Source organism: Thunnus thynnus, chromosome 9 (assembly GCF_963924715.1).
Source record: "Thunnus thynnus chromosome 9, fThuThy2.1, whole genome shotgun sequence".
NCBI lineage: Eukaryota > Metazoa > Chordata > Actinopteri > Scombriformes > Scombridae > Thunnus > Thunnus thynnus.
Window position 1 is genome coordinate 583,842 of NC_089525.1, and position 23,118 is coordinate 606,959.

At 39.5% G+C, this 23,118-nt stretch overlaps 1 protein-coding gene across 1 annotated transcript in view; it reads left to right on the forward strand.

The window, feature by feature from the left end:
• Positions 1-3,717: 3,717 nt before the first annotated feature.
• abhd18 (abhydrolase domain containing 18) overlaps positions 3,718-23,118 on the forward strand; it is a 36,824-nt gene continuing 17,423 nt past the window's right edge. The window contains exons 1-5 of the mRNA XM_067598462.1: positions 3,718-3,868; positions 10,195-10,303; positions 14,424-14,508; positions 14,600-14,700; positions 15,950-16,025. Of these exons, the coding sequence (XP_067454563.1) occupies positions 10,212-10,303; positions 14,424-14,508; positions 14,600-14,700; positions 15,950-16,025 (354 nt within the window). The 5' untranslated portion in view covers positions 3,718-3,868; positions 10,195-10,211. The remainder of the gene's footprint in view (positions 3,869-10,194; positions 10,304-14,423; positions 14,509-14,599; positions 14,701-15,949; positions 16,026-23,118) is intronic.

Below are 23,118 nucleotides of genomic sequence, written 5' to 3' on the forward strand. Positions count from 1 at the left end.
TGTACACAAAGTTGCATAGTGGAGGAGGGGCCAAACCATTTAAAATTTTTATAAATTAGGCACAAATTTGAGAATAATCTAAAATTCTCAAAGTTCAGTAAATTGTATTTCTCCAGTACCCTACAGTGATTGAAATGCATTGGCTTTTTGTCAAGAGTATATAGAGTTTGTTTTTATAAGGCCTCAAGAGGTTTTATGGCTGTTTCTCCAGCCTGTCCCCAACATGTGACGCAATAAAACATATGGGAAAGAATCATAGCATGCATAAATATCTTGGCTGCATTCAAAGAGAGACAGTTTCTAATAGGTCTAAAATTTGCTAAGTTGTTCTTTATGGTTTTAACCGTTTTTTAAACATGTTTCTTAAAGTTCAAATTTGGATCCAGTGTCACACCAAGATATTTAAAATCAGTGACTATGTCAATTCTTTCAACTTTGATGAGAATATCAGCGTTAGGAGGTTGTACCATGGTTTTAGAGAAAAACATACCCTTAATCTTGTTTACATTTAGACTCAGACATGATTGATCAAGCCAATGTGTGATCCTTTCCGATGCAATTGTTAGCTTAGCAGCAGCTAACTCTGCTGTTTTTGTATGTGTGTACACAACGTGTCATCTGCATACATTTGCAGTTCTACATCATGACACTGTTGAGGGAGATCATTAATATATAGGCTAAGTAATAGTGGACCTAACACTTGTGGAACACCCATTATGCACTTCATGTTACTGGACAGTGCATCACAAACTTTAACACATTGTATCCTATTAGATAAATATGACAACATCCAGAGCCAGTGCTCTACATGAGAAGTAAAATTTAGAGAGTTTCAATATTAAAACATCATGATTGACTGTGTCGAATGCTTGACGCAGATCTAAAAATACAGCACCAACTACTCCTCCTTTATCAAGTCGTGATTTAAATTGCTCTATTAAGTGCAAGGTAGCAGTTTCGGTGGAATGATTTGCTCTAAAGCCAAACTGTATACAATGTAGACCAAAATAGCGTGTACTAATAAATGCTGACAGTTGTTTTATTGACAACTTTCTCAGCAACCTTTGAGAGTACTGGCAGTATACTTATTGGACTGTAATTACCATTGGCGGCTGGTGACCCAAAAAATTGGAGAGGACAGGAGGAAAACCAACATGGAAGTATACTTATTGGCCATAGTTACTGGCTTCAAGGCAGTCTCCAGATTTAAAAATAGGTGTCACAGTGGCACATTTCCAGTCATCAGGAAAGGAGCTGTGTTTAAAAGATAGGTTAATTAAATGAGCAATGGGGGGAGTTAAAATATGTTTGTGTGATTTAACAAACATGGTGTCAAATTGGAAAGCATCTCTACTTTTGGAGCTTTTTAAGGAGCTGATAATTTTGTTTACTTGTAACTCATTAGTCTCTACCAGCTCCAAAACCTGTCATGTAGCATCTATATGAACTATATACAGTTTCCTTTTCATAATTTTTTTTCCTAACCCATATGCAGACTCAAGAAAAAAAATATTAAAGCCAGAAGTAACAGTAAGATGATCTTCAATTAACTTTCCCTGTACTTTTCCCTGTACTTCTGAGATTGAACTCTTTCAAGACAACACCATCTTTCAATATAGCTAACCATTTTCACCGCTTTAGCCATCATGCTAGTAAGATCAGACTTTGAAATTTTTGAGCACAAATTTTCCTGGTGAATAATGCAATGGAACATCATCACAGGATGACTGATTTGATTTTTAATCAGAGTAACAACTTCCCTCTGCTTCCCTGCCATAGCAGGGGTTCAGTCGGTGGTAACAGCAAATATTTGCTTGATATCAAGCCCTCTGTCCTCAAAATTATCAGTAAATGCTTTTGCCACACCCTCCCCTTTAGTGGTACCATGCATGAGCTTTAAACAACAAAGTTCCTTGTACATCTCTGCTTTGTCACAATATCTGTAACATCTGCTAGACATGGAACAACATTTACATCAACACTTTTGTCAAGAGCTTTGCTGAATACCGATGCATCTTTCAATGCAAGAGTTTGCTGGTGCCTTATGTTTTCAGCCATGTTGATAATGCGTCTCTCCACTGTTTTCGCAGAAACAGGCATTTCTTTGATCCGGTTTATGATCATGTCTGGTAACCCATCACATATGAATCCGAACTGCAGAGCAAACCTCCTTTATACTGTATATTCTCCATTGGAAAATGGCTTCCCATGGTTAGCAATGCACTGGCCAACTTCATAGCTGCCCTCTATAACTTGGTTTTTGGTGGCACATAGGATTGTAAACACACTGCTTTGCTTCCCGTACCGAGCCACTGCTTTCATGGTTGATTCAGCTTCATCAGCCTTATCTTTGAAGTTTTTCTTGTGCCTTGTTTCAAAATGACATTTTACACTTGAAGTTCAACACACATTTTCACAGCAGAGAGTGCACACAGCTTGGAACTTTTGTGAAATAAATCTGAATTCGTTTGTCCAAGATGGCTGAAAGAGGTGACTATTAGACAACCTACTTTTTTAGCTTCTGCCATTGTCAGTTCTTCTTATATGAAATGAAGCAAAAATGATAGCTAGCTAGCTAGCTAGCTAGCTATCCTACATTTTCACTACCTCTGTAATTCTGTGCTTGTCAGAGGATCAGAGGGTGGGGCGAGGAGGGGAATGATAGACCATGTGAATGCAATGGTATATTTTGAAACTAATTAACCATTGCAGCTTTATTTTAAATCAAATTGCTCATTTAGGATGCCAACCCTGGATATAATGTAGTTATAATATGTTGTGAAAAATGGCTTGCAGTGATATAAAGTACAATACATGTGATTTGTAGTATGGGCTTAAGTATATAAAACACCAGGTCGTTCGTTAAAAGGACTCACTGATATTTTGTTTTTGGTCCTATTTTTTCAAATGTTTCTGGACATTCAAATATTCCAGCCACATGTGGTAGTTGAACCTGTGATAGAAACATAATGGGCATTCATTTGCTGCTATAACAGCCTCCTCTTGTCTGTTTTCAGACTTTCCAGCAGATGTTGGAACCTGGCTGCAGGAATTTGTTCCCATTCAGCCACAAGACCATGAGGTTCAATGCTGTGTGCCAGATTATCCTAAAGGTGTTAAATGGGGTTGAGATCAGGGCTCTGTCAGCCAGTCAAGCGCAACTACAGCAAACTGGGAGAAGCATTTCTTAATGCAGCTGGCTTTTTGCACATGGGCATTGTCATGTTGAAACAGTAAAAGGAACAAACACAAACTGTTGACACAAAATTGGAAGCACACTTTTATCTACAATATCATTATATGGTGTTGCATCAACATCTCTCTTCACAGGAACTAGGAGGCACAAACTAGCAAAAACAGACCTTAGCCCAAGTGTACACTAAAGTATATGGAGATGGCTGTCCACGTCATCCACAGCAAAGTCAAACCTGAGATTTCTCACAGCGAATTCCTGTAGGCTAATAGACTGTATTGCAGAGGTTAGGCATATTATAAGGACATTAGTTTAACCACTTATTGTTATAAAAGGAACAACTGCTCATAAATACTCCTTTTCCTCATTTGTAGATAATTACATCGTAAATGTTTACATGATCCGTGAGCCTTGATAGAATGTTTATAATGCCATGGGTAGGCCTGTGTTTGACACAGGCTTTATTTTGAATGTTGTGATCGGAAGTGCTTTTATTGTTCGAAAGGATGAACCACGGATGTATAATAAGAGATGGGATGGGATTAACAGTGGTAGCTTGACAAATGGTCCAACGCGAGTATGTCATTCTGAGGACGGTAACGTTAGCTGTTGGCTAGCCGTGTGAACAATCCACAAGGACAACACACGTCCCTGTTCAGTCTGAGGTAGTGTAAGGTTAGTCACTGTTTCTCTCAACTGTCTTTCTGTCTATCTCACTTCCCGCCTGACTGTCTATCTGTACGACGTCTGAAACCATCCGGAATGAATGAACAAGGCCAAGTTAACCAGTTAACTTACTGCTAGCTAAAAGCTGAACTTCGGACAACAGGCGAACAATTGTTTTACAGCCTCGCTCGGAGCCGATGTGAGCCACAGTGTCATTGTTCTTTATATTCCTACACACCACCATAAAAGTGGTGACATAACATATCGTCATTGTTACAACAAGTACGCTTTGTCATTTTGAATAATCAAAATCATAGACATTGATTTCAGCTAAGCCATGTAACGTTAGCGTTAACTGTGTAAGTGCAGTTCTTCAGTAACCACACATAGCTCTGTGCATAAGTCATAATATTATCTTTATCGCATTTTAACGCTACCACGAAACTGTAGGCCCCATTCTGACCGGGCTATATTCCAGGAAAAGGTGGATGGTATTATATTTGCGCTATTCCTTCTGCTTATCGCTCCGGCGCTGGCATGTGAGCCAAAACACGATCAAATAAGCCGACGTTTAGATTGTCTTGTGCTTTTATGTTATCATTACCCTGTGTCTAGACAGCAAACGTAACGTGAGCAGCAGCAGTGCTCCGTCTGTAGGCGTTTCTCAGTACTAACTATGCGAAGTTCGGACTTGCATGCTAGTCAGTTCGGACTTTGGAAGTTCGACTCGGGAGTATAAACTTCCGAGAACGGGAGGACGCTTTACGATCGTTCTGCAATTGGAGCAGCAGCATACTTGCTGATAGCAGCAGTTCAGCTTCAACACACTTAACCACATTACTCCACTAACACTTTTTCTTCTCACAAAAAATAACCTTCTTGACAGAGGGATGAAGTAAATTATGTTTTCAGTGTGTTATGTAGCTATGATAAAAATCCAAATGTATCTAGCTTAATAAAATTAAACGAAATTAAACTGATCTGTCCATTTAAATACATTCATATCAATGTAAATGTGGTGAAATCTGTACATATAGAGCCCCAGAGGCAACGCTGTTGTTCTGTCCAGTAAAAACATTCAGACAAACCGATGTGGCAGCTACTGCAGTGACTTTTTATCTGAGGGACCAACATTTATCTTCCAAAGGAATTATATCATATATCAAAATTCTGGCGGGACATTAGAGCCAGCTGCAAATCACCAAAGAGCTGCACAGATCAATTCATCAGATCATGTTCTCCCTGGGATGATGACATGTTGACCTGCCAATCATCTTAGGAGTTGGGCTGCTGGCAGCTGAGATGACCAGCTGGTCTCACCTAGTCAGCAGCTCCGAAACACCTCCGAAAACATCAGAGCAAATTTCCAAACAGGCGTTATTTGGATAAATTGACCACATATTGGGAATCTACACTGTTAATTTCTTTCCTGAAAAAATATTAAAACTTAATAAAGTCACATTAACAGTCCCACAGTGAAAATGACAACAACTTTTAGCGTGGCTCAAAATCTCAGTGCTGGTTGGTGCAAAACGCATTCTGGGATACTTGGCGGTCCCAAGTCCACACAAGTCAGCTCCTGATGCATCTCCAATAAAACAGAGAGCAAGATCACAACTGGGTATTTGGAATGTACTTGGCTAGATGTGGACTTTGAATTTGAACAGTATTTGGGCTGTGACTGATGACTTTTCACAAGTCCACAAGAACACAAGTACAGACAAGAACACAGATTGAGGAATGCCTTGTATGTCTACACAGGAGGCATTCAGGTGCAGTGTTGAGTGTAGGTCATCTGTGTGTTGGAAGTGCTCAGAGCCCAATACACATGACTGTAGTGATGTGTGTAAAATGGAGGAAAATACACTTGACCCTGTGTCTAGACAGCAAGCAAGACAGCAATAAACACACATTAATGATCATTGTATGACACTGACATGAAAAAATGAATGCATGTGACTTATCGCTGATTTATTAAAAAAAAAACCCAAAAGACTTCATGCTCTTACTTTGAAATGCAGACATGACGTCATCAGCAGGCGATCACATGCTATTTGAAAATGGCCGAGCGATATGCGTGGATTTTAGTTCAGACTGGCGGAAATTTTTTTTCAAAACTCTGTGTGTGTAAAAAGCAAATTCACACGCTTAAAACTGAGATCCACAAATGTTTTTTCGATTCACAAATAAAAACTGAGTTCACAAATGCCTGTTGGAAAGTTGTAAATGTTAGGAAGATATTCACAAATGCTTTTCATTTATTTGCAAATTAATTTAATGTATTCACAGATATTTTTATTTATTTAAGGAATTTGTTTGTGTATTTGCAAATCCGTTTTGTATTTGTAAAATACTTTTGTAAGTTTACAAATCTTTTTTTGTATTTGTGGAAGGTGTTTATATTTACAGATTACACATTTACACACAGATTGTCGACCTGTTCACACAAATATTAATACAAATATTTATACTGTGTCCTGCAGTACTTATACTGCATACTGAGTCCTGCAGTATTTATATTGTGTACCGTGTTCTGCAATACTTGTACTGTGTCCTGCAGTATTTGTACTGTGTCCTGTAGTATTTATACTGTGTACTGTGTTCTGCAGTATTTGTACTGTGTACTGTCTCCTGCTGTATTTGTACTGTATACAGAGTCCTGCAGTATTTATACTGTACTGAGTCTTGCAGTATTTATACTGTGTCCTGCAGTATTTATACTGCGTACTGTGTCCTGCAGTATTTATACTGTGTACGGTGTCCTGCAGTATTCGTACTGTGTCCTGCAGTATTTATATTGTGTACCGTGTCCTGCAGTATTAATATTGTGTACTGTGTCCTGCAGTATTTGTACTGTGTCCTGTCGTATTTCTACTGTGTACTGTGTTCTGCAGTATTTGTGCTGTGTCCTGTGGTATTTGTACTGTATACTGAGTCCTGCAGTATTTTTACTGTGTATTGTGTCCTGCAGTATTTATACTGTGTACTGAGTCTTGCAGTATTTATACTGTGTACTGTATCCTGCAGTATTTTTACTGTGTACCGTGTCCTGCAGTATTTATACTGTGTACTGTGTCCTGAAGTATTCATACTGTGTATTGTGTCCTGCAGTATTTATAGTGTGTCCTGCAGTATTTATACTGCGTACTTTGTCCTGCAGTGTTTCTACTGTGTACCGTGTCCTGCAGTATTTATACTGTGTACGGTGTCCTGCAGTACTTATACTGCATACTGAGTCCTGCAGTATTCGTACTGTGTCCTGCAGTATTTATATTGTGTACCGTGTCCTGCAATATTTGTACTGTGTCCTGCAGTATTTGTACTGTGTCCTGTAGTATTTATACTGTGTACTGTGTTCTGCAGTATTTGTACTGTGCACTGTGTTCTGCAGTATTTGTACTGTGTACTGTGTCCTGCGGTATTTGTACTGTACTGAGTCCTGCAGTATTCGTACTGTGTCCTGCAGTATTTATATTGTGTACGGTGTCCTGCAGTATTAATATTGTGTACTGAGTTCTGCAGTATTTGTACTGTGTCTTGCAGTATTTTTACTGTGTACTGAGTCCTGCAGTATTTATTCTGTATACTGAGTCCTGCAGTATTTATACTGTGTACTGTGTCTTGCAGTATTTTTACTGTGTACTGAGTCCTGCAGTATTTATTCTGTATACTGAGTCCTGCAGTATTTATACTGTGTACTGTGTCTTGCAGTATTTTTACTGTGTACTGAGTCCTGCAGTATTTATTCAGCTTCGTACTTTGTGGTGAACAATGTGTTTCCATGGCAACAGCTTTTGTTGAAAACTCAATAGGTTCAGGAGTTATCATCATCAAGGTATTACGCCTTGGCTGACCAAATTTTATGTTTTTCTGGCTAACCTGCTAGGAGTAGTTAGCAAAAGAGTGGCGCTTAAGACTTCCTGCTGCCAGTAGGTGGCGCTATGACTGTCACTAAATATGGGCCTGTACATGTCTTCAGACCGGGACTCAGAACAAGCATATGAAATTTGGAAAAGATCAGACCATGTGGAGTCAAGTTATAAGGCTTTGAAATTTCATGGCGAGACATCGAAATTCACTGCATCGTCATGGCAACACCTTTCGACAAAAAGTCAACTTCAGAATATATGATCTCCATTTGAGGTGGATCCAATCACTGTGCTACCCACAGGGCGTCAGAGTGTAAAACATGTAACTTCCTGTTGCCAGTAGGTGGCGCTATGACTCAGATCCAGTATTGACACATGGACCTGTTCAGGGCAGGACTCTTTTCAAGCACAACTGGTTTGGTTCTCATAGGATCATGTGTGCCGGAGTTATGGCCATTTCAATTTTCATGGCGAAATATCAAAATTCACCACCCGACCACACCCCCTTGGCAATGTCGAAAACTCACCGTTTTGATAACTTTTCATCTCCAAGGTCTTTAGATGATACTGACTGATTTTGAAGTTGCTGAGGTCAAATCTCTAGGAGGAGTTTGTTAAAATATGCAACCTGGAAATGGCAAAATCAGTGTCAAAATCACAAATTTGATCCAAAATGGCCGACTTCCTGTTGGACTTAGGGTATGTCTCCAAGAGACTTTTTGGTGCGTCTGTTCATGATACATATACGTACCGAATTCTGTTCTTCTGTCTACGACAATCCGTGTCGAGGGGCTCAATTTTCTTAAATTTCTAGGGGGCACTGTCAAGCCATTTTGCCCCGCCTTTTTGCGAGACCCATAAAATATTACATTTTTCACCACTTTTGATGTATGTGCAAAGTTTAACAACTTTTCGTGCACGTTTAGGCCCTCAAAATTGCGTTTGTTTTGGAAGAATAATAATAGAGAAGAAAAATAATTCCTTCAAATCCAATAGGGCCTTTGCAGAGCTTGGTGCTCAGGCCCTAACTACTGCTCCACCCACTTGGCAGGTTCATTAAAGTTTTATTGCTGAGCTCCTGAACTCCAGTCTTCCTAAGTTCTTCCCTCATATATTGTCTCTCTTGATCATACTTAGGACAATCAATGATTGAATGTGTAATAGTCTCGTCAGCCGGCTGGAAAAAAATATGTGCATATTTTGACATTTGCAATTGGCAAAAAGTAATCATGTTAAATAATCGTGAATATTGACCAAAATGATTATGATTTTTGCCATAATCGAATTGTACGTTGACAGTTTTCTCAGTTTCAACTGCAAGTATTGTATTCAATGGGTAATTATTTATTTTGATTTTTATTATTCAATATCAATATATTTCCAAATATGGCTCTATCTGAATGCCTAGTATGCTTTTACGGTAAAATGGGGGCTGATAGATAAATTTATGAAAGACATGTTATAGGAGGGCAGACAGAATGATTATCTGTGGCTGACATTGCAACAGCCTGCGTGTAACTTTGTGGGGTCTTGTGGTAATGGCTTCTCTTTTTTTTATTTGTTGCCTGGGCTCTCAAAGTGGACATAATGTTTTCATCTGTCAGGTTAGCTACAACCTTCTCCATGTGTTTCACTGTCAGACAGTGACAGTCAGAAAGTGAAACTATGTGCAGTGATATGCAGCTTTTTTTGCACTAAAAGTCAGAAATTCATTTTATTTTTATTTTGGGACTTCAATTATGGGACTTCACATGTGCTCCAGACTAGAGAAATAAATCCCTGCAAATGGGGCATGGTCAGAATGTTTCTGGTAACATTCATTACACTATCTCAGCTTTTTTTGCAGTATATTTGTAGTAACTTTGGTATGTTGTACGATAAGAGTGTAAGAGTACAATAGCTTTAAAATTCAATACAAAAACTCTAATGATTTTAACATTTCCTGGCATTAAACGGGCAAAATAGATATGCATCTCCAAAAATCTTTTAACTGACAATAAGATCCTGCATAATACTTGTAAACAGATTTGTGCAGTGCTTTAAGTGGGAATCTTGAAGCTCTCTGAAGATTTTCATTTAAATAAATGTCTGTTAAGTCACTATCTATTGCCGAATGAGGTAATGCAAGGGTGATTGAGCCTATTGCCCACTGATGAAAGCCCTTGCATGTGCAGTATTACCAAAGAGTATGATTATTACAAACCGAGTGTCGGTGGTGACTTTCCCACTGTGCATTCAAATCAGCAGAGCTGATGCAACAGACTTGCTTCATTTGCTTGTGTGTGAAGCCGCTTATCTTTTTAAAAGTTTACTCTCACTGATTTTTTATTTGCAAATCTTTTATTGCATGTACAGTACCTCTATGGTCAAACGTATATAAATTGAAGAAAAATAGAAATTAAATATTATTAATTAAATGCACTTTTTATTGCACACTCTGAATGAAGTGCGTGTTGCTCTGTCTAGATGCCAGGTGCTGGTCCATGGGTGTGAGCCGGCTGGATGTATTTTACCGAAGACTGCTCCTCACCAAACTCTTTATCGGGGGATGGGGGAAGCCTGAAGACCTCAAGAGGTATCCTAAAATTTAAAGCTGTTTATCATATTTCTTTACTTTTAAGGTGGTGCTCACACTGACATAGGGCCCATTCAGAAAAAAAAGGGGAGCATTTTTTCACGTTGCTCAAGTCAGTCTGACTGCTGCCTTAAGGTAACGTTATGTTTTCATTCAACAAATATTCTCTGTTTTCCCATTCACTTCTATTGAAACAAGCACAGCAATCAAACGCAAACATTCATTTCCTGTTTCAGTGGAATGTCCAGGTGGTTTTGGCGGATTCTCTGGTCAGAGTTATCCTTTGTTCAACTTTTACAGAGTGGATGTGCTTGTTTGGCCAATAGAAACACTACTGCCCTGTGTGGAAAAAATGCACCCCTCTCTTTCATATCAATGGAAGCAGTGCATTGACACAGTTGGGGTGCCAACATAGAGAGCTTTGGCAACACACCAGAGGATCTTCTGGCAAAAAAGTTGAGCTTATGCTGCAATGCAATGTGACGTCATCTGGCAAGGCGCTGCGTTGGCCAATCACATACATGCAAGTGCACATTTCTGGTGGATTACTTTGTAATGTTAATGCTGGGTTTCTGCTGTTTACTTTGCAATCATCATGACAAAAGATAAAACAGTTGCTGCCATGATAACTTTCCAGAGCTGTAAAATCCTGTCTGTATCGCAAACTACTGTGCAGTGCTTTGGCTTCTTTTGGCACCTTGCTTGCAAGTTGCTTTTGATAAAAGTGTCTGCAAAATGACAAAATGTAAATGATAAAGCCTTTAAATATATAAATCTGTAGCTCCAACTGGACTTCCTCGATGGCATTTCATTGTCTCAGTGGGGTCTTAAACAACATGCCCCCACCAGCACAACCTCTTGTACTGTTTCATTAGAGGGTTTTTGGTCAGGAGGCAGGGGCAGGGACCTGGACTTGCTCATCCCAGGCATCGTGAATTGGTTCTAGGGACGTGGAACGACACCTCCCTGGTGGGTAAAGAGCCGGAGCTAGTGTGGGAGGTGGAGCGGTACTGACTAGATATAGTTGGGCTCACCTCTATGCACCGCAGCGGCTATGGAACCAAACTCCTGGAGATGGGATGGACTCTTCTTTTCCGGAGTTGCCCAGGATGAGAGGCGCCATGTGAGTGTGGGAAGTCTCTGGTTGAGCGCAGCAGTGTTGGAATTCTCCCTGCCGAACAATAGGGTCGCCTCCTTGCAACTACGTGTTGCTGGGAGGAAGACTCTGACTGTTGTTTGTGTGTATGCACCAAACAGCTGTTCGGAATATCCGGCCTTATTGGAGTCCCTGGGTGGGCAATGCTTATGTGGGCAATGACAGCGAAACCTGGAAGGGGGGTGATTGGGAGGAACAGCCTGCCTAATCTGAACCCGAGTGGTGCATTGTTACTGGACTTCTGTGCTAACCATGGATCGGCTATAACAAACACCATGTTCGAGCATAAGGTTGTTCATAAGTGTACCTGGTACCAGAACACCTTAGATTGATGATCAATTTTGTAGTTGTGTCATTAGATCTGAGGCTGCATGTCTTGGACACTCGGGTAAAGAGAGGAGCAGAGCTAACAAGTAATGGTTGCATTAGACTTTCTCATTGTCTGTCATTTTGACGCACCAGGTCGTAAAAATTCTGTCATCATCTATTATTACCCGTCATTTTAATTTTAATATTTTAATGACAATAAGATATATTTAATAGCTTTTGTTTTCATTCATTCATTTTCATTTTTAATCATTAATTTACAGAACAAGCTTATACATTATGCATTTATTTATTTATGGAGAGGAAAGATAAAGAGACACCAATGTACAGTCACCACATTTTTTCCCACAGTGCCAGCAGGGGCCACTGAAAACATTGTAGCCATTGAGCCTTAACAGGCAAATATGAACAATGCAAATTTACAATGCTAGACAATTGCTATTAAAATATGAACAAACCACTTACAAGAATTTAACTGACTTAAACTAAATTGACCTGCTGTAGACTAGCCTGAGCTCAAACCTTCCTCCTGGTCTGCATGGACTTAAACTGGGAGCTCACTTGTGCGTAAACAAACGCATTAAGGGAGATTGCTGCAGAGGCGATTGTCATTAGATTTTGCGTCTTTGCCTCGGACAGACGACTTGAATGTGAAGCGGCCGGGATGAGAGTCAACACCTCAAAATCTGAGGCCGTGCTGCTCTGCTGAAAAAAGGTGGACTGCTCCCTTTGGGTTGGGAGTGAGTTGCTACCCCAAGTGGAGGAGTTAAGGTATCTCAGGCTTTTGTTCTCGAGTGAGGGTAAGATGGAGTGGGAAGTTGACAGGCAGCTCAGTGCAGCATCAGCAGTAATGCAGGCATTGTACTAGGGATGCCACGGTGAGGAAATTTTCTCACCGACTAATAGACTTGTGACAACACCGCTGTTACCGGTTACACCGGACATTTTACAAAATAAGATATTCGTCAATGATGCTCATCCATAGAGCTCTTACTTTGATCTTTAACATTAGATTTTTAGTTTAGATCTTCCCTTATTTACGAGTTAGCGGGCTTCAGGCTGCTGCCAGCGGGTTGTCCTCTGTGTACAGCTGGGCTGTGGCGCAGACAAGCCAAAGGACGACCGTGGCTTAGAACCAGAACCGAAGCAACTCGCCTGCCATCCGGAGAGAGACACACCAAGAGCAGGCTGAGCAGGCAGAGAGCGGGAGGGTTGCTGCTGAAAACAAGCACTGAGACATAAGAGCAGCTGCTTGCTAACAGCCAGCATTACGTTTGTTTACAGCAGCAGGTCGGAGAACAGACGTCTCACTCTGCTCCTTTTTGCTGCGACTCTGCTGCTGCTGCTGCAGATGCTCCTGGAGCAGACACTGTCAGTTTATAATTTTAGCGTCCGTCATCCGACTAAGTATTGATAACACACTCAATACTGTACAAATTGGAGATTTTTTATTTGATGAACATGGGCGCTGATACACAAAAATTAAATAAATGGGTTTGTTTCTACAGAAACAAGCAAAACTACGGTATGGGCAGTGGGCAAGTAATTTAATTGGTGTATGTCCCAACACTGTCTAACATTTGTAACATTGACCACCGCGGCATGCCTACGTTGTACCAGACTGTTGTGGTGAAGAAAGAGCTGAACCAGAAGGCAAAACTCTGAATTTACCAGTCAGTCTATGTCCCAACCCTCACCTATCATCACAAGCTTTGGGTAATACCTGGAAGAATGAGATTGCGGATATTAGCGGCTGAAATGAGCGTCCTCTGGAGAGTATCTGGGCTCAGCCTTAGAGATAAGGTTTAGAACTCAGACTCCTGGGGGAGCTCAGAGTAGAGCCACTGCTCTTTCGCATTCAAAGTAGCCAGCTGAGGTGGTTTGGGCTCCTGGTTAGGATGCCTCCTGGACACTTCCCTCTGGAGGTGTTCCAGGCACGTCCAACTGGTAGGAGACCCCAGGGCAGACCCAGAATATGCTGGAGGGATTGTAAATCCCCTCTGGCCTGGGAATGCTTTGGGATCCCCCAGGAGGAGTTGAAGAGTGTTGCTGGGGTGAAGGATGTCTGGGTTTCTTTACTCAGTTTGATACCACCGCAACCCGGTCCCAGATAAGCAGTGGAAAATGGATGGATGTTTTCAGTATGAATGTAGCCTTACATTTTTAGTACATTATCACACTACCACAACACAAACTGTAGCATTGCTCTCATACACTGTTTACCTTTTTATTACCTGCATCAGAAACATGACAGCATGTCCTTGCATCGACCTGAAATTTCAACTCTGAATATCCTGATTTGGGTACAGCTTTACATTTTACAGTTACAAACAAGTGCAATTTCCTGTTTGGGTTTTCCCATTTGCATCCATGTAATTGGGGTGTTTCTCTGAGTGTATGTCCAGAATCTCTAAATAATCTTGTATTAATCTAACAAATCAGAGGTGAGCCAGCATGAGAAATGCTGGCTCAGGAATTTTATGTCCTAAAAATATTGTTACATTGGTCAATATCAAACTGATTTGTACCAGTTCATTGTAACAGATTTGAGGTCATTCAAATGCTGTTGTGGCATTGGTAATGGAACAGATGAATCTATGCTGATGTTGAACTGATGTGTTTGTTTGTGTTTTGCAGAATCTTTGAGTTCCGTAAGATCATCGGAGACAGAGAGAGGTGTAAGTCTCTGGTACCTGAGGACTATCCAGTTTACATAGACAAGGTACTCCATCTGCTCTCTCTTCATTGCTCACTTGTGTAACTGTTTTTGGATTCTCACAGATATGTGTTCTTGTTTGTTCCTTTATGTCCAGACAGAGGAGCACACTGACTGTCAGATCCATGATGGCTTCTTCATCTCTCCTCTGGAGCACTTGGTTCCTGGAATCTTGCCTACAGAGGCTGTGAAAGCCAGGTACAGAACATGATGTAGTCCTGCACCTCTGTTGCTTCATCCATTGCTAATGTGATGATGCCACAGCAGCTAATGCGAGCCCTGTGATCGCTGGAAGCTGTTGAGGAATAGTTTCTGGGTGAATAGCAGTGTAGGAAAATAGCAATTACTAAACCTGAACAGGAAGTTGCAACAGTTAATAGAATACATATTAACAATGAGATTTGAATCCCAAAATAGGATTATAATACTAATGTAGGGAATCTAGTAAAAAGAAAATTCAAAGAAAGGAATAGACACATTGAAAATAGTGTGCGAAATCAGGATGATAAATAAATCGAATGTTACGTCTTCACATCATTCCATGTCCAAGGTGCCAAGTGGTTGGTGTAGGGGTGCAGGAGATGACATCAGTCCAGACAGCTTGGTAGAGCAGTATGGACACCCACATTATTCAGATTTAAATAAATATAGAAAAAGACATGATGAAATAAATAAGCATACATCAGACAAAATATGTGAATTGTGAAATAATCCAAGAAATGTTTGAAACACTGCTCAGTGTTCTGAAATTTGATTTCCTCCTGTTTTTTTCATACTTTTTGCAGGTTTTTATGTCTCCAAAGTCTGTTTTGATTTTACACATTTTTTTCCCAACCAACTGATGATCTACATCTAATTTCATAATGCTGCTTTTATCACGTTTGTTAGTCAATCAAGACAAGCAGGGCAGAGCCATACATGTGGCCCTGTGAAAAAAAAAAAATTGAGGCACTGTAGATTCTTATCTATCACACAATACCATCGGTGAAGAATCTGATTGGTCCCAAATTTATTCTGCATTTAAACCTTGTGCAGGTGTACCAAGGAGAACTGCTGCTGTTTTAAAGGCAAAGGGTGCTCACACCAAATATTGATTTCATTTAGGTTTTTTTCTGTTTATTGAACTTTGTATTAGTAGTAGTAGTAGTAGTAGTAGTAGTAGTAGTAGTTGACTGATAAATAAGAACTATTCACAGCATTATTTTTGTAGGCATCCTCACTTCACTTTTAGTGCCTAAAACTTTTTCACAGTACTGTATATTTGTATTTGTATGCATTGTGCATTGTTCTGTTAAATGAAAAGAAACATCAGTCACGAACTGCAGCCATATCTACCTTCTATTGAGTTTCACAAAGCCAAATAAGGTATTAACTTAAGTGTTAACTCATGATGTGTTTGTGTGCTTTGGTTTCCAAGTGAGTCCTCACAGTGTGTCTGTTGTTTCAGGTTCCAGTTTATAGTTCCTAAGAGATGGCAGAAGAACAGACCAGTATGTATCCACTTGGCTGGGACTGGAGATCATGTAAGTTTCTTAACCTTTTAACCTCAACATAGCTCGAACCTTAACATGTAACCAGGTAGCCCCGACAAAGCAGAAAATGGTGGATAAGATATGGCCAGTAGTACTGCAGTTTAGCTCCTGATAGTGGCCATGTTTCTCTTGTAACTTCAGAATTAAAATGTAACATCTGGCATTGAAATAACTCTGAAGCTTATTCTTAACCATACTGAGGAACCAAGTAAGTTTTTGACAATCTTGGTTATGGGTACATGTGACAGTGGAAGTGACCATCTTGCTTGTTTATTCAAACCTAAGAGAAAGGTGAAGCTGGCTAGCAGAGAAATACATCAAAGACCGCTCACTGAGGAACAAAAAAAGAAAATCCCCACAGACACTGATAAATACTGATCAGAGAGATGCAACAGATGTTGTGGGAAACAATTTAGAGACACATCAGTTGGTATCATAACACCAACTAGCAACAGAATCCAGAACAGATATTTGTAGTTTATGTTGATCCTCTTTCTCTATACATCCATACATTTTCACTCTTACAGGATAAGGCCGGTGATTTTCTATTTTCTTATTGTCAGCAAATCTCTGAACTGATCTACTAACAAGTATTGTGTGTGTACCCTGATATATCTTAGTCCTCTGTGTCGTAGACCTGTGTGCATTAAAAACACGTCATTGAGCCACACCATTGCATGTTTCCACACTTCAGTGTGGGAACAATAGTTTGTTTAGAAATGGCTCCAAAGACTAATAACAGCAATCAGAGTTTGGCAGGCTTGTTGTGCTACATATCACAACCTCTTTACTTTGTGCTACATTGTGCATTTTAAATAACACAGAGCACAGCACAGAGGAATAAGATATATCAGGCGTTGGATACTCACACACAATACTTGTATGTAGATCAATTCATTGTTGGTTTGGCTCTGCACATGAGATTTGTTGTCAATAAGAAAAATATAGAAAATCGTGACGCGTTCTAAGATGCATATAATATACTCTACTTCGAATAATAATTTGTCTGATAATGTTTTTCCACAAAAAAAGTTCTGCTGAAAGCAATCACACATTGTTCTTCTAACTCTTTATTGTGTGATTGCTTCCAGCAATCACACAATGTTCTTCTCACTCTTTATTCTAATTCCGTCTTCCGTATGTTTTTTGCCGCGTTTCAACTGCTGCATACTTTGTGCTATAAAAACCATTCAACTGTTAATCTGTGCAACTCATTCAGCAGATGTGTGCTTGTATTTTTCTGAATTGTAACATGTTTCAGTGATTTTATATAATTTTTTAAAACATTAAAATTTATAATGGCAGTCTATGGGACGAACCGTCCAACTGAGTTGGAACCTTGGTCACTTTGACACTCGACTGCTCGGAAGTCCCTTATCGTACAGATGCCATTCAAACTGTAAAATGTTTACAAAACTTTGAACTTTCAAAGTTATCAGATTGTTTAGTGATATCTTTTGTAGTTTTTCAGCAATTTAAGCCCAAAGTCAGGGGTTTTGCAGACTTTTTCAGGTCTCACCAGTGTGTCATGTGATCAGGCACAGTGGAGAGCACAGATAATTTTAGACCAGAAATGTTTTTCTAAACTGCTGTCACTCCCACAATTTTGACTCCTCAAGCACATATCTAGCCTCAGTTTGTTGCCACAAGCCTCCTATCTCTCAAAATGTAACTAGAAAATGCAATTTCTGTAGAAATTGCGTGTGATTGCTGAAAGCAGCTATTTAGTCTGTCAATTGCATGAAATTGACAAAAAAGCAGTTCAGCTCAGCTCATTAAGTAGATTGACATCACCTGGACTCCTTCATCTCTACTGAGCTCTGCCCTAAGCGGGGCTCGAACTCACAACCTTTGGATCTAAAAGGAATTTAGAAGTGACATGAGCTTAAACCACCGGACTACTCAGACAGCATCCTAAAGAGGAATTGACTTACGGTACATGATAGAGATGTAAAGCAACTTTGTACATGAGAGCAATATTATGAGGAGCACAGCAGTGAGCAGGTATCGAACACACAACCTTGTCATCTGAGGTAAAGCTGATCAGAGAACAGTGTTCTAAACCACTGAGTCAACAGACATTCACAAAAATGAGAGGAAAAAATCTCCATTTTGATGATGAAAATGTATTTGTCTTAAACTAGAGCCTGAAGCCCAGAGATTTGTACATCATTAGTGAAAGCAAGACTAGTTTAACATGAGAATGAATGATATGTGTAAAAAGTGTTTGAAGGAAGAGAAAATCTGTAAGTTTAAGAAACTGGAGTGAGAGGAGACACACATCCTGCAGATTGTATTGCAGTCAATGAGAACATGACAGGGACTCTCTATCAATTAAGGTTCAGATCCCAAAAACTATAAGTCCCATGTGAAATGTATTTTTGGAAACATACTGAGTCAGGATATGTGCTTGAGGAGCTAAAGCTGTAGAAGTGATAGCTGTTTAGAATTTTTTCTGGTCTAAAATTATCTGTGCTTTCCACTGTGCCTGATCACATGACACACTGGTGAGATCTGGCAAAACCCCTGATTTTGGGCTTAAATTGCTGAAAAACTACAAAAGATATCGCTAAACAATCTGATAACTTTGAAAATTCAAGTTTTAAGGTTTGAATGGAAAGAGTGTCAAAGTGAAAAAGGTTCCAACTCAGTTGGATGGTTTGTCCCATAGACTGCCATTATAAATTTTAATGTTTTAAAAAATTATACAAAATCGCTGAAACATGTTACATTTTAGAAAAATACAAGCACACATCTGCTGAATGAGTTGCACAGATTGACAGTTGAATGGTTTTTATAGCACAAAGTATGCAGCAGTTGAAACACGGCAAAAAACGTATGGAAGACGGAAAAAGAACTAGAAAATGCAATTTCTGTAGAAATGAGAAATGATCTGTGTGTGATTGCTGAAAGCGAATTTAGATTGCATAACTGGAAGCTGAAGAGTATTGAAAAATCTACCAAGATTAAAATCAAACAAATTACCTAAAATGTGGATTGATATGCTTGTTAAACACATCTTTTCCTGTGCTACAAAGCATGTCTGAGTAGTGCAGTGGTGTGAGCTTATGTCACTTCTGAACTCCTTTTAAATCAAAAAAACTGAGTTCAAGCCCTGCTTAGGACATAACTCAGTAGAGTTGAAGGATGCAGGAGTCCACAGGTGATGTCAATCTGCTTAATGAGACTGCTTTTTTGTCAATTTCATGCAATTGACAGACTAAACACCGGAATCTGGCCTGGCATTACTGTGTGACATGTTAGCTCGGTGCATAGCATGTCTGTCTTACAAACATAAGGGTGTAGGTTCAGTTCCACCCATTGCTGATTTTAATCTTGGTAGATTTTTCATTAGTGTTCAGCTTCCAGTTATGCAGTCTAAATCCGCTTTCAGCAATCACACGCAATTTCTACAGAAATTGCATTTTCTAGTTCTTCTCACTCTTTATTCTTTTTCCGTCTTCCGTACGTTTTATGCCGCGTTTCAACTGCTGCATACTTTGTGCTATAAAAACCATTCAACTGTCAATCTGTGCAGCTCATTCAGCAGATGTTTGCTTAACATATTAAAACATGGTAACAATGGCACCACCATGTGGTCGGTTATTAAATGTTTTAATATGTTTTTTGTGCTTTGCCTAACAACTCATGAACGGTAAATCCTATCAGAAAAAATTTTGGACAGGATGTTCTTTGGATGATACTGATTAGACTGATACAGGCCACGCCCATTTGTGCCTCCAAATTTTTCCGCCATGTTGTTTTTTTTAATAGACATATGTTTCATCCAATCTTCACCAAACTTAGTACATACCATATTTAGAGGACCCCAAACAAAACGTATTCATTTGTTTTCGGATATCACTTACAGTTTGTCTGTATTGGTTAGCAAAATTTTGAAGGCGTGGCCTAATGCATTTAATGGTCAGTAACTCCTCAATACTGAATCGGATTGTGTAACTTTATAGCATATTTCAGCAATTCTGTTGTCTTAATTGAAATGAAACTTTGTACACAAGTTTTCCATGAGAATGTGCACCACATACTGAATCATGGCACCAGTAGCCCCACCTTGTGGTCATAGATAAAACACCACAACTTATTATGCCATGGTAATTGAATTCTATTTGTATGGATGGGGATCCTGAACAAGTGTTAAGTATTTTCAGCAGTGCTTTGCGATTTCTTCCAGTTTTCAGCATTCACATGCATTTCCTGCAGGAAATGCATTTCTAGTTTTCTATGGAGTGCAAGAAAGCCAGCTGCATGGTGCATGATAGATATGGCATGGCGAGTTCACGGACCAACCTCCGTATCCAAATTTGCAAAATCAAGACTCCACCTCAACTTTATGCAAACAAGGTCCATCCGGCGGAATGGGGTGGTCCTCGAAACTCAGATCAAACTATCAAACTAGGCAAGGCTGATCAAATATGAATCACTATTCTGTTGCCTATTTCTCGCCTCTGATCTTTTCAGAAACATACTTCAGAAACAAGCCACCCAGTGGCTAGCGACCTGTCACTCAAGTGGCCACTTCCTTAATTATGCATAAATTTACGGCTTTAAAAAATGTAAATGGGTGAGTTATAAAAAAAATTCACCCCCCATACAGTTGTCATGATAGGGGAAATTAGCTAAAGAAACAAAAACCGTTTCTTGTACCAGGCTGTAAACATGTTTATTTCTGCTGTAAAGCTGGGCATTTTAACATGGGGGTGTATGGGGATTGACTTGCTTTTTTAGCCGGCCTCAAGTGGCCATTCAAGGAACTACAGTTTTTGGCACTTTTGGATTGGCTTCGTTTTTCAGCCCTGGAGCTTGCGGCTTGGTCCAGAGCTGTTGTCGCCAGACTCTGTGGGTCTGCACCATAGCGCTGCACATGACAAGACGCATACAGATAGGCAGGAAAGTTACAGTGAGCTGCTGCCTCCAGTGTCCAGGTTTTCTCCACATTTCAGTTCTGCAAAAGTGCTGCTTGGGTTTTATTAGTAGAGGTGCACACAGAGCTCTCCAAAATCACAAATGAACTTGAGTTTTGCCTCTTTTATTTCTTTGTAGTATTTCTCATCTAGTCTTTTGAAATATTGGACAATGATTCAGACTGGTCTGTAAGAGGTTAATGTCTGAATCTTACTAATTAATGTTGGTCACATGTCACTGAATATAATCTGTGAGGTTGCTGCAGAATCAATACTGATGTTCTTTTTGTTGCCCACAGCTGACTGTGAGTAGAATTCTTCCCTTTGAGTTTTTGAAATACGTGCAGTGATCACACAGCAGCTGAAAGTGATATGTGCGTCTCAGTGGCGGCTGGTGACTCAAAAAATTGGGGAGGACAGGAGGAAAACCAACATGGAATCTTACAACAAACTGCATCAAACTATATCATTGTCCCACCTAATGAAATCGGAGGGGTGGGGGGCAATATTATATTCCAATAAAACAATTTGCTTGAGTGGTGAAAAGGCTGCTTCTTTAAAGACATTTAGCATATACATAATGTCTCTAAACAAAGAAGTGCTCATTTTAGCCATGGAGTGGATCAAATGTGTCATTTTACCAACAAAGTGAAATTCAAATTTATAGTACTGTTCTATTGTGACAACAAATGTATGTTCTCATCAAAAACAGACAACATATCACATGATTTTCATGTGTTTCCTATATATTTTCTTAGTATACAGAAATATATAAAGTAGCACAAAGCTTATAATGTGATACAGGTTCAGATCAGCGCTGAATACTAGAAAGATTCAACACTTAAAAACATCCACAGATCTATAAGTGTAGGTTCACATCAGAAAGTATTAATGCATTTGTCAATTACATGACTTACACACTCTTATCTATATGTATGATATACAAAATATAGTCTAAAAAGCTGACATGTTAACACTAGGGGTGTTAACATGAACACAAAACTCACGGTTCGGATCATATCACGGATTTGAGTCACGGGTCAGATCATTATTAGGATCAGCGAAAAAAAGGGGGGAGACAAATAAAACTTTTTTTCTATTTATCTGTAACACACTTACAGCCAGAAACAGCAAGGAACTTTTGCCCATGGTCTTAAATGAAAACAACATTTAAGATGTCCAATGTTTAAATTAAATAAAATAAAATATATAAAATATTCAATGCTCAGTTATTGCAATATGAGGCATGAAACCTTCCTCTTTTAAACAATGAATGAAACAGCCTCTGTCTACATCATCAAAACTTGATGATAACAAACATTCACTGCTAATGTCAGTTAGCAGCTAGATAGCTAATTAGCTGCTCAGCTGCAGCACATTAAACAGCAGGTAAACATAACTCAAATGTCACTTCGGACACGTTAGATGCTGGTTTGATCGTTGCTCTTCAAAATCCCTGTTAGCGACACGCTGTCTGCCCATGACTTGTATTTACAGCAGTTTGTTTACTTTGTCTTAAATGAGACATTAAATTTTGCAATTAATCTGCAGTTCATATACATGCCTTACCGTGGGGGGTGATCCGTACAGATCACGGATCAACTACCATCTGTTACACCACTAGTTAACACTTGTTATTCTAGTTACTTTAAGCTTATTACTCAATATACGGCTCAGCTTAAAAATGAACTAAAGAAACTGTCAGAACCAAGCAGCCAGACCTCCTGCACTCATTCACTAATCACACATCAACAGGTGACTGAACAACCACTCAATTAAAAACAAATGAATGAGTGAGTCCAGACAGCTCACTGTAACTTCAACAAGCAAACTAACATTACCCACAACACATTATATGATCTCTGCTGCATTCTTGTTAAGGAAATAAAGAACACAAAAAAGCCACACAGAGACATTTAACCATCAGAGATGAAATTAGCGAGACAGAGAAGAGAGAGAAGCTGTATCTGACTCACGTTATCTGACGTTAGTCATCTTGTACGTTAGTTAACAGAACTTTATGGCTGCTGGTTAACCAGTCTGATATCATTAGTAACAATAACAAACAAGCTAACTCTCCTGGTTGTTTCTCCAGTTGCTTCTCTCTCCAGCCTCCTTGGCAGCGTCCTGCTGCTGCTGCGCTGCACAATCCAGATAATTTC